The sequence below is a fragment of the Daphnia pulicaria genome, chromosome 1, assembly GCF_021234035.1.
Source record: "Daphnia pulicaria isolate SC F1-1A chromosome 1, SC_F0-13Bv2, whole genome shotgun sequence".
Taxonomy (NCBI): Eukaryota; Metazoa; Arthropoda; class Branchiopoda; order Diplostraca; family Daphniidae; genus Daphnia; species Daphnia pulicaria.
In genome coordinates, this window is record NC_060913.1 from 26,346,440 (window position 1) to 26,358,963 (window position 12,524).

The 12,524-nt window shown below is 42.8% G+C and overlaps 1 protein-coding gene across 1 annotated transcript; it reads left to right on the top strand.

The window, feature by feature from the left end:
- The first annotated feature begins 8,277 nt into the window (after positions 1–8,277).
- LOC124317768 lies at positions 8,278–12,227 on the top strand. The gene is made up of 4 exons (XM_046782786.1): positions 8,278–8,322; positions 10,096–10,232; positions 10,496–10,777; positions 11,748–12,227. The coding sequence occupies exons 3-4, from the start codon at positions 10,547–10,549 to the stop codon at positions 12,018–12,020; spliced, it is 504 nt and encodes a 167-aa protein (XP_046638742.1). The 5' UTR covers positions 8,278–8,322; positions 10,096–10,232; positions 10,496–10,546; the 3' UTR covers positions 12,021–12,227.
- The last annotated feature ends 297 nt before the right edge of the window (positions 12,228–12,524 follow it).

Genomic DNA, 12,524 nt, shown 5'->3' on the forward strand with positions numbered 1-12,524 from the left:
ATCTTCCAGTCGAATTCTTACCTGTTCTACTTCCGGTCCATTTCTTCCATCCACTTTCTTTCATTTTCTTCCTCTTTTCCTTTTTTTCCAGTCCTATCCAGTCCCATCCTTCCGCTTTATTCTTCCAGTCATTTATCTTCCAGTCGAATTCCCCTCGAATTCCATTCCATTCCATCGAAATCCATAATCCAGGCGAATTCCCTGTTCTACTTCCGGTCCATTTCTTCCATCCACTTTCTTTCATTCGCTTACTCCGTCTTTTCTTTCTTGTCCTATCCATCAGTCCCATCCTTCCGCTTTATTCATCCAGTCCATTTCTTTCATCCATTTTCTTTCATTTTCTTCCTCTTTCCATTTCTTCCAGTCCTACCCAATCAGTCCCATCCTTCCGCTTTATTCTTCCGGTCATATCTCTTCGAGATTTGTCTTGCATTTTTTCCGTTCTTCCGTTTCTTTTCCTCTACATCGCGCCTTATTTATTTCTTATTTTTCTTAAAAAATTTGGTGACTTTCTTAGCCCCGTTTTAACATTTTTTATCCCTTTATCTTTTTTTTCTTTTACACTATTACCAAATTTTTGTATTTTTTCTTCTACTTTTTCTAATTTCTTTTTGAACAATTTTTTTTTATTTTCTGAGGGTTTTTTCCCGTCTTCTTTTGGTTGCTGCTGTTCCCGTTGCCCTTGTGCCATTTGCTGATTGGTATTAGTTTGTTTGACTTTTCTTTTCTCCGTTCCACTCGGTTCAGTTGTTCTATCTGCGAGCGTCTCGTCGGTAGGGTCTAGGTCGGTAAATTTTTTTTTTTTTTTTTTTTCAATTTCAGGAAGTTTTACTTCTTCCTGGATCTCTTTGACGTCCGGTTCTGGTACGGAAATCTTTTCCGGTACCAGTGTTTTCTCAGTGGAAGAACTACTTTGAATTGGTTTCGTTTTGCAGGCTGTCTGGTTGAACGTTATTTTCGCAAAGATGTTATTGAAATCGAATTTAAATTGCGGAAACCAGTTCGTCCCAATTAATGGGTTATGTTGACCATTGTAAACAAAAACTGGGACTTTGGCTTTTTGTCCATTGTACTCGCAGGAGATTGTGCACTGACCGGTTAGAGGCAGGATCTTATTGCTCGTATCCCAAAGGACAATCTGCGTCGGTTTTAGTTCAGGCTTGCCGATCTTTTCCCAATCAGCCGAGCTGATAAAGGAGTATGCCGATCCCGTGTCCAGTATCATCATTAGATCCAAGCCCTCGACTTTGACTTGCACCTGGAAGTCATGAGTCGATCCAACCAAAAGCTCAAGGGTTCAGGTTAGTTTTCAACACAAAACAAATTTTCTATTTCCCAGTCTGTCTGTTTGTTTAAAAACTAAAAGTTTACCGGACCAGCTGTCAAAAGTCCCGCCGAGCTCTGTGCCCCCCCCCCCTTTTTGGGTTTGTTTGAACTTTTGATTCCACCCAATCAAATGTTATATACCGAGTTTATTCGGTAGGATGTTCATCTTCTATACTACTTTTGGGCTCCCTGAATATATTTCTAGAGCGTCTGGGCGTTTTGGTTTAATTGGCCAATTTGACTTTCTAGTTTCTACCTCCCACCGTTGAATGTTTGGCTAATGAGAAACGCTCTGTGTGCACCGCAATCGAGTTTGTTCTCTTCTATTTATCTTCCTGCTGGCGGCCGGGGAGGGAAAGACTATTTACTTATTGAAATGGAGTCGCGTCCGCATTGGGCGGTTGACGGATGTATACTGCGTGTGCCGTTTCTTTTCATCTCGGATTTAGCCCGCCAAATTTGAATTTCTTAGAGCCAGGCGCCCAATTCCCCGTAAATTGCGTTACGAATCAAGAGTCGAGTAAATTGCCTCGTCGTCAAATGTTATATCGTTGATGACGTTGGAACTTTTTCCGCCTTTTCTATTCCGCCTCTTGTATATGACGTTAGGATGATTTTGAAATTCAAAATAAGAAATTTGAATAGTCAAAAATCGAAAATGGGAGTGGGTAGAGGTAGATCTTTGCAACACAAAAGAAACGACGTAAATATAGGATTCGTACGCAATAATGGGTTATATACAGATTGCCATCACCGAATCGATCAAATCTTCTCCTCTTTGCGCTGCGACATGTATATCCCGCAATAATTGAAATCTCCCCCCTTCCATCTCTATCATGTCAAATGAGCTTTACCCCCCTTCGTTTCGCCTTTGGACTTGTTGTGAGACGGACAGAGAATCTATCTGCTTTTTGATTAGATGAGATCGTTATCCTTTTTTTTGCTAATATAAGTAGCAGTAGCCACTTTCTCGCTTGTCATCATTTGTAGGGACTATTGTGTGGACATCAAAGTCGAATTCGATCACGGCGACAGCTCGGATGAGAGGGTCTCCATTTCACTAATGCGTGTACACAGTGTCGACACCGGCTCCACGGCGGTCTAATGTTAGCAGCAGACGGACAAGGGACTTGTACAAATGCTGGAATTGTAAATGAATGCTAAACCGTTTGACACTTTTGCGCTTTTCTTTTTCAGTCGTTCCTATTGGTTTTTTGGGTGGGAGGTTCTCAGTCGTCAATGTACACACGTACACACGATCCGTATTGATTTCCCGGATTTCCAATGTTATATAGCCGCGGCTCGACCGCTCACGAGATGATCAATCGATGGTTTGTTCTTTTTAATCAAGTGCGGTGGAGGAGGCGTCGAGCGATCCTGATATGACGGAGTGCGAAAAAACAAATGAAAAACAGATTAGATTTGATAGAGAGATACATCTTTCTTTGAATTGGATCTCTGGGGGGGGGGGGAATATATCGCAATCTAACGTGTGCCCGACGCCTATGTCATCCACCATTTATTGTTAGTCAGACCACGCCACATAACAGGAGAGAGGGGAGTCTCTGGAATAATTCCGGAAAAAAATTTATGTAGATATATGCGTATTATTTGGCGCCTAGAGCTGCTCGGGATTATCCTTCACAATATAGGCAAATAGTGTGTATTACATATAGGGAGGTACTCTACAACTTTGAGTAGGATAGTCGAGTCAGGATTCGACGGAAATGTGAGTGTATCGAGCGCATTCATCCGCTTTGATTGACAGCACACTGGACGGACCAAAGAAAAAGATAAAAACTCCCGACACGGCGGAAATGTAGATGTGTGGAGAACTCATTGTGAAAAGTACACGTGTCATCTATAATTCCACTGGAGCGCTCTCACACGCCCGTTGGGTCGTGTAGAAATTTTCAGTCCAAGTGCGAACATGAAAATTAGATTCCAACGAATCGATACAGTTATATGTACTAGTGTTGCATATGGTATAATACTAGTACTATAAGAGCGTGTCGCTGTAGGGTGTATATGTCGTGTCGGTGGGTCACGAACTCGTCTGGGAAAACTTTTGAAGATTTGACGCGAGCAGGAGGTTCTTTTCTCTACTTTTCAATTATTACTTTTGGGGGGAGGGTTTTTTGCTTCAGGGCGGCGGGAGTGTAATAATATCCACATACACGGGGTCGGCAACTTTTTCCTAAAAACGATATTATTCACGTCATTTGTTATTACTTATTAAAAGTTATTTATATAACAAGGCGCGTTATGTTTGCGACCTCGGCGGAAAATGTGACATTTTGGTCTAAAAATATTGTACGCCTATGTGATTTGGGTGTTTTGAGCGTGACGTCACCGAGTCTGCAAACACAAGTATATACACAACCACGTAACTTTTCAAAGTAATTGACGTGCTCTATGACACTCTTTCTTTTCTTTTTCCAGCCCATCTGTGTTTGAGTTGGCGGGCCGAATCTGGTCGGTTATAATGAAAAGTTTCCCCGACGTCAATCTCTTTCTCCAGGAGAGGGGTCTTATATAAGAAAAGGGAAAATAACTACGTGAGTACATGACTCATAATGTCAAACAGCCCAAAAAGAGAAAAAATGGTTGTGATTACCAGAGATGGAGTTATTACCATTCATCGTGAATTTGGCCGAGTTCGCCTGAAATTTCATTATATTCTGGCGGGAAAAACCAAATGAGGTTCTATAGTTTATCATCCTGTTGCTTCGAGCTTCATCTATAATGTACACTACACACACGCGTCAGTGTATAGTCGGTTGTTTATTGACTCGTAAAAATGTGACACGAGTCGTTTTTTATCGGCTATACCTGAAAAGAAAAACAAACCAATCTTTTACGATATTTTATTTTATTTTATTTTACAAGCTGCATATGCGCTATTTGTTCGACGAATGAGTCCATGTGTTGTGTGATGTGTAGGCCATAGAGGGTACAATCATGCCGGTGTTTAACGCCATCATCTGGCGACTCATAGAGGACTGTTTCTTCAGAAGCTAACATTCGCAGGTACGTAATATGACGCTCGACCTAATACCGAAAATAACTGTGATGTCTCCTTTTGGTTGATGATCTTATTTGGTAATTGCGGGATTCTTTTTTCTACCCTTTATTGATTTAGGCTAGGCCTTTGCATTTCCCGTTTCGTTTTTCTTATTCTTACATCTCTTTCCGGTCATTTTTCTTCCAGTCATTTTCTTACATATCCTTCTACATTCCAATTCCTTTCCCCTCTATTTTCATCCGGTCATTTTTTACTCGAAAACTTTCCTGGCCCTTCCGTTCGTTTCATTTTTTTTTCCGACTAATTATCTTATTCTTTTTTTAATTTATCTTTTTTCTTTTTATCTTTCGTTTTATCTTTTTTCTGTTCATTTGGTAGTTTTCGTTTAAATATATTTTTTAAAACATCTAAACCGCTTTTCAAAACATTTTTTTTTTTTTTTTTTTTCAATTTCTGGAAGTTTTAATTCTTCCTGGATCTCTTTGACGTCCGGTTCTGGTACGGAAATCTTTTCCGGTACCAGTGTTTTCTCAGTGGAAGAACTACTTTGAATTGGTTTCGTTTTGCAGGCTGTCTGGTTGAACGTCATTTTCGCAAAGATGTTATTGAAATCGAATTTAAATTGCGGAAACCAGTTCGTCCCAATTAATGGGTAATGTTGACCATTGTAAACAAAAACTGGGACTTTTGCTTTTTGCCCATTATACTCGCAGGAGATTGTGCACTGACCGGTTAGAGGCAGGATCTTATTGCTCGTATCCCGAATGACAATCTGCGTCGGTTTTAGTTCAGGCTTGCCAATCTTTTCCCAATCAGCCGAGCTGATAATGGACTGTGTCGCTCCCGTGTCTAGCATCATCATTAGATTGACGCCCTCGACTTTGACTTGAATATAGAAGTGCTGACTTCTGTAGAGCTTCATTTGCAGTTCCTGATTGCTTTTTTCTTCCGTCTGTTCTTGTAATGGATGCACGTTCGAGGTGCAGTGGAATACGCCATTCCAATCCAAGTTGAGAGTAGGAAACCAGCGCCTTCCCATCAGACTTCTGGTGTCCATACTGTCTGACACCTGAACAGGTAGCTCAAAAATCGTTCCGGCGTACTGGACGCGGGCGATGAATTGTCCCTTCAACACGACTTCAGTTCCAGTTGCCGAATACCTCTTGTCAGGGACAGGATCTAATTGTGGTCGGCCAAGCTCCTGCCAGACACGACTGCTAATGATAGAATCGTGGCAACCTGAATCAATTTTCATAGTTACCAGTTTGTCATTGATTACGACCGGCAAAAAAAATTTTTTATTTGGACAATCCAGTCCGGGACCCGGGTTATCACGTTCTGCTGGTGGTGTATTATGGTCTGGTTTTTTTAATTTTATTACCCTAGCCGGGTTTTTGGAATCAGTGTGTTTTGTGGTTTTTAGTCTAGTACCTGTATCAGGTGTGGCAGACGATTTTGCGTCGGGTTGTATTTTCGTGGGTGCGGCAGAAGCACCCATAGGTATCAACCAAGTTACAGACGGCTTATGAGCTCTTTCATTGCGATCAAGGTGATGTTGATTGCAAAATTGGTTATCAGGAAATCGATCAAATTGGTTCGGATGGCGAAATCGAACCGCATGTTCTTGCGGTCGTCGGTATTCTCTTTGAAATACCATGTTGTCGTTATTTTGTTGTTGTCTGGTACGGGTTTGGGTAAATTCCCTTTGTCTTTCGACGACGCTGACCGACACCGTAGTTGCTTGGCAAATTATGGTAATGTTGGCTGTTGTATTTAGGCAGCGCTGGTTTTCTGGCATGGCATGGCGCATGCCGCATGGCGCATCCCAAAAGACAGGTCTTTGATTGTGAAATGTCTGATTATTGTATAGGTCAGGACGGTCAGGTATTGGCAATAGGTTAGTATTGCTATTCGGGGTTGCTGGCATTGTTGATATGCCGCTTGAGGGAGTCTGGGTTCTGGGATTGATGGTGATACCCAGGGTGTCGCCATTGATAAGCATACCGTTGCTAAATGGGACTCCCAAATTTTTAGACATGTTTCGTCCTGTTTTTTTTTGTGGTAAAAATTCAGAAAGAAACGGTTCGTGCTGTGTGTGTTGCACCTTCTTAAACATCACCTCGTGTCGAAGCGCCCTTATATAACCTTGCATCCAATTTTCCCTTCCGCAACTGCAATCCTGAAGGATTTTTATTTCACAGTCAAATAGCCTTGCAAGTTATTTGCATTTAATTTGCTCAACTTATATCTCCCTATTTTTACACTTAAAGTTCAATGATTAAAATTGAAAAATAACGACCTATTACTTAAATAACGGCAAAATTAAAATGCAATTCTGGCTGTTGGCTTGTTGCGTCATGGTTGCGTCATCAAAGATTGCGTCATCACGGCGATGCTATAGACATCTGGTGGTGATTGGCATGTTTGGGCATGTTTGGGCAGCGACTGACCAATCACAGCGTTGTGACATAAATAAGCTCCTCCCCCAAAATGTTCGTGACATTATCCGTGATATTGTGCGTGACATGAATAAGCCCCTCCCCCAAAAGCTTGTTGTTTTATTATATATGGATTCAGAATCTGTGTTTGATTTGCCATCACTAATTGATTCTTAGGGAATATATTTTGGTTTCCACAAATTCGATTGGAATTGCGGCAAATATTTAGGAAAGGGGCTGTCGCTTTCGTTGAGCAAATGACTCACGCCAATGTTTTCAAAAACAATTTTAATTCAAAATTGTTTGATTCAAAATTATTATTTTTATTACCCCTTAGTCTTTAGTCGAAGATCTTTTTGCGCATGTTATTAAAGGCTTGAAGATACATCAGAAAATTTACTTTTTAAAAAGTCGCCTGTTAATTCCAAATGCACGGAAATTAAAAGGGCGCAGGAAGTCATAACATTATTTTATTGTTGTGCGATCAAAGAATCACGGCGACGCTATTGTCCTATGGCCCTCTGGCGACGTCGGTTAATTATGTTTCCAAAAATCTGATTTTATTTTAAACTTTCGTGCGATGGGTATGAGTAATGTGTTATCACGATTCAGAGAGGGAACGGTTTCTAAACCGACGGGAAACCGCATTGCAAATTTGCAATTGCAATGGTGAGTGAGAGCGGTGAGATGTGTTTTTTAAAACCTGGCAATGTTGCACACCAAAATGTCATCCAGAAACCAGAATTCCAGACTTGATTGTTTTTGTTTGCAAAGCCAACAGGATCCCAGGATGGTTTTTACTTAAAAATGAAAAACGATGTCGTGCTTGTATCGTGGAAGAACTATGCGGTATGTCAAAGTATTGCTGTTAATTAAACCGTAAGAATGAATCACTTAATCAAAGGAAGTCAGATGCATGGCAAGTTGGCAACTCAGTTGCATCATAGATGTAAATGTTTTGCCTAGTAAAATGGTTATATACTTTTAGATCAGCTTAGATCATTGTGTCATAGAAACACGTCAAATCACGTCGTAAGATCTCGAGGCATTTTTTGATGTGTTGATTTGTTTTGTTTTGCCCTCTGTTTATTGATTTTCTCTTGAATTTTGTGTCATCACAGACACACAGGAGGGGGAAGAGGAGCCATGGACGAAGAGGTATAAAATTGTTGTGGGCTATAATATCCATTAAGAATTAAATTACTCCCATGTTTTCTTTCGCTCCTGTAGGTTTGAGCTCCTCAAACGATTGTGTGTCAGCATTCGCCGTTATACTACATAGGCCTCTCTGCTATACAGTCTATCCATCATTATTAACCTATCAATTCACTCGTGTGGAAGGCAGCACTAGCCCAATCCAGGGCAGCAGCTCATCCAGGAGCAGCAAGGAGGATCGAAGCATCAGAGAAAAAAGAAAAAAAAACAAGGAGCCCCCCCAAAAAGATGGCGATCAATATAAGAGCTTACTCGAGAGACTGGACACGAGCGCCGGAGTCGGAAACGCCATCATTCAACAGCATCACGCAACGCCAGGTTCCTCCTACTTTTTCTTTATTATTATTTTTATTCTTATTCTTTCACACATCATTTTCTTTTTGATTTATCACGTCGTCTCTCTCTCCTATTATATCGAATTGCGCTAATTTCAGTTATTCCTGGACAATTATCGGTAGATAGTCGTACACATGTGCAGTGCAGTAGGCTGCCACCACTCTTTATAAATAGCGGCCTTGTGTCAACTCCTAAAAGCCTGCAATCACGTAGATAAATAGGAACGGCGTGTGTATAGATGTCCCCTTCTGGCTTTTGTGGGTGCACCAGATATATACCCACACACACACCATCGTTCAAAACTATTCTCCCAGCTCAGAAGATTAAACAGAGAGTTTATATTTAGAGACGGCTGAGACTCTGCTGCTGCTGCGCCCAGTGAAGCGAATGTACAAGACACTATTTGAATGTGTATCGGGTCGGTTAGGTTTTTCTCTGTGTGTTTCTGCGCCGGAATGGTGGAAACATAATAATCAGCAACTTTCGTTTCTCGCCCTAAAGGAATGAATGCGAGGGGAGGGGAAAAATGTCCGGAAGTGCTGGATGTGGGAGCCGTCGGTGTAGTAGCAGGGCAGCAGACAAGATGCGGTTATCTCACGGTGGGAGGGCGTAATAATAAAAGAATAAAAACCAAAATAGGAAATCTGATCTGGATGTTGGCGACGATGTCGTCATCCAGCAGACGGAAATAAAAAGAAACTTTTTATCTTTTTTTGTTTTTCGTGGCGCAGCGAAACAATCTGTCCCAAGATTCCGTAAAGGCTCCTGAAAAAAAAAATCCTGTCCGACGTCTAACTATGGCAGACAAACAATCGATCAAACCAGCACCCAACTTCTTTTTATTTTTCTTCTTCTTTTGTTATTAGGTCGTATCTTATCCGGATTGGAATGTTTAATTGTGTTTTGACATGGCGCGAAAATTTGAATTCCTTTTTTTCAAAAAGTGTTCTAAATTCCTGTTACGTGTATTTTAGGTGCGTGTATAAATCATTTGCATATAGATAGCTCTGAAATCAAATCTGATCCTCTCGTCTTCTCTATTTGACAGAGAATTATTATGATCACAGGCCGGGAGAAAATATACCCCGCCCAAGATAAAAAAAACGTGGTCGGGGGTATCATTTGGATGATGCGATTTACAGGCAATTTCGGAGCGCGCTGAGGTCTAGCGTGACTCGTAATGAACCCTAATATAGTAATATTACATCTAGCCTCTAATCGAATGTCATATCCAGCCAGTTTGCTAAACAAGATTTAGGGTCGATGCGTTTGTTGAAATTGTCACAAAGGCTGGCTGCTGGGCGCTGAGGAGGAGAGAGAGAGCCAAGGTCCGTGAGAGAGAAAGAGGCTGGCTGTCAAAAGCTTATTAGCATCGTATATATTTATATAGGATTGCCAGTGAGGTAGATACGGCCCGGAGGCTGCATTTCCTCGTATCTAAGAAATGCCGGGGCCTTGTTATTATATTGTGTATGTATCCTGTATCCGCCTAGATTCCCCAATGGACGCCCCCCCCCCCCCCCTGATGTATGCGGACCTGAGGGGGGTAAAAAAAAATGAGGGAATCTTGTTTACTTTGCGGCTAAAACATCCACCTCCTCCTTTTTTTGACACGATGATATTGTCCAATCGATTATTCAAATAAAGGCGCGCGCGCGCTTAAACCTCACGAGGGAATTCAATTTAAGAAAACTGGTCAAATGCAATGATTAACCAATGGTTACACATGTGTCAAATTTTGTTTTTATTTATTAGGTGTGTTGAGAGGATTGCCGAGAGATTTCGGCGTTTGACCACCGTCACATCATCAGTCGGCATCAGCTGGCGGCCAACAGCAGCAGCCGGGCAGCAGAGGCAACCGCGGCAACAACCGGAGTGACGTTTCCATTTAGGTCAGTCGCAGTCCTGCCACAGATTAAAATCTAGCAAATGATCAAATTCAGTCGTCTAAACTGAAAAGAAGAGATGATGGACGTTCCCAATTACTTGTCAAATGCACTTATACAGGATCAAAGCGACCGATCCTACCCCCTTTTCTATTATTAGTAGTGAAACACCACGCCCCTTCCCCCCTTCCATTTTGACGTATAATTAGCCCAGGGGGGAAATAATCGATTTGGTGACCATTTTGACGTGTGTGTGTGTGTATTTTCAGGTGGACGTAGGATCGACTAAGGCGACCAACATCGGAGGCGTTGGCGATCGAATGGGTCGCACGACTAAAAATCAACGCGGCGCTTCCGGCGGAGGCGGCGGAAGCAAAGCCGAGACTCCACCCACTACATCTCAGCAGCAACAATACGAGACGGCCCTCTACTCGCGCGAAGACATTCGCGAGCAATACTGCATCAACAAGAAAGAAACGGACGTGCTGGATCGCTCGTCCCACGTGCGCCAAAGAGCCAAAGGATTTTTCGGATGCCTAACGAGTCGCAAGGTAGTAACACTGGTAGAAATTCACTCAACTTTGATCAGCCCCAAATAATTAAAAAAAAAAATCCTGACAGGATCTTTTTTTACATATTATGATAGATGTAAGGGCAGCCATCTTGGTGTGTGTCCTTGGCTGTCCTTTTTATTCTTTCCCTTTTTGTTTGCTCTCACTGAGAGATCTGAGAGATCTGAGAGAAGAGGAAAAATCAATACAGCAGGAGCATACAGATCCCCCCTCTGTCTCGTAGAGTCTCCAGTGGTCCGGTATCCTATACTGGCACAGCTTTTTGGATATTCCTTTCACATGCTAGCTCCTCTTTTTGCAGATATTGTCAACAGACATTCTCTGTCGTCAAATTCGTTCGCAGGCCGGGAGGGATATACACATCAAAGAAACAAATAAGAATCTCTCTCATCATCATAAATATTCAGTGTGAAAAGGGAGGAAGAGATTCCAGGATGGATAAGAAACAAAAAAGGTCCATCGATCATCCGGATGACTTGTTCATCTCTTTTTGGCCCTCTTCTGTTAGATTTACACGGGTAACATATTATTACCATTTGGCGCATGTCGATAAAGCCTTCGAGAGTTCCTACTCTGGTGATGTAATAAAACAAAAGTGGGTGGGAAATACAAGATAGAAATTGTGGTTGACCCCCACCATTTTCTATTAAGATGATGAACGGCTGGGAGAAGAAGATGTAGGATCGATATGTACACAAAGACCTCTCTGGAGCCAACATCACCAGTTACACTACTAAAAGGGGTGGACACAGACACACAGACACACATTCTTATAATAAATATATCTGTGTGTGTTATTTATGTGAATGGGAAGTCGGAAGAGCATTCTCATAAATAGCCGAGCTGGGCTGTCGAACGACTTTATTAAGTGCATTCTTTTGCTGGGGGGTTTTTGATTGAACTTGTTTTTGTTAACATTTTATTTGATTTGTGTATCACTTTCCCATAGGATCACGGTGCCAAGAAGAAGAAATCGCGTTCGTCTTTCTTTTCGGCTTTGTGCGTCCGGCGGGCCAGCGAGGAGAACCTGTACAACGGCTGCAACAAACCCGTGGCCAACACCAACCGCAGCGTCACTCTGCCGGCCCTCCAGCCCTTCACGGTATACACAAATGAAATTAAATCAGGACGCGCGCTCGCCCGTCGAAGAAGAAATTGTGGCCGGTCGCGTTCTGGTTCACGACCCGACCCGCTACTTGAGCGGAAGCGGATCCAGCGATGATGGCAGTCTCAACAACGACGATCTCTTTGCTTCCTCGCTTCCGGCCAAGCCAGACATGAACCGCTCGTTGGGCTTCACCGACGTGGAAGATGTCGTCTGGTCTGATTCGGAGCCTCATCCGCACGATGGACCTCCTCCCAATCCGGCGGAAGAAGGCAAACTGCTGCAGGCCCAGAAATTGTTCGACTCGAACGTTTCGTGTCCGGATACGGCCGGCAACTATAGCGACGAGTTTGGCAGCACTTGGCAAGTTACAGTCCTCCAGCCGCATTCATCCGTCGCTGTCCGGCAGAGCGGAGGTGGTGGTGGGACCACCAGCTCGGATGACAAAGGCACCACCTCCTTTGTCGTCACCTGCGATTCAGATTTAGATCCACCCCATCCGCCCACTCCGCCTCCCTAGCGACCACCAGCCCCCACCGATCCCCCATCCGCCGAACTATCTGAGACGGAGAAGGAAATCATGGTCCAGTTTCCACCCTGGCCGGGATCTCAGGACGCTCA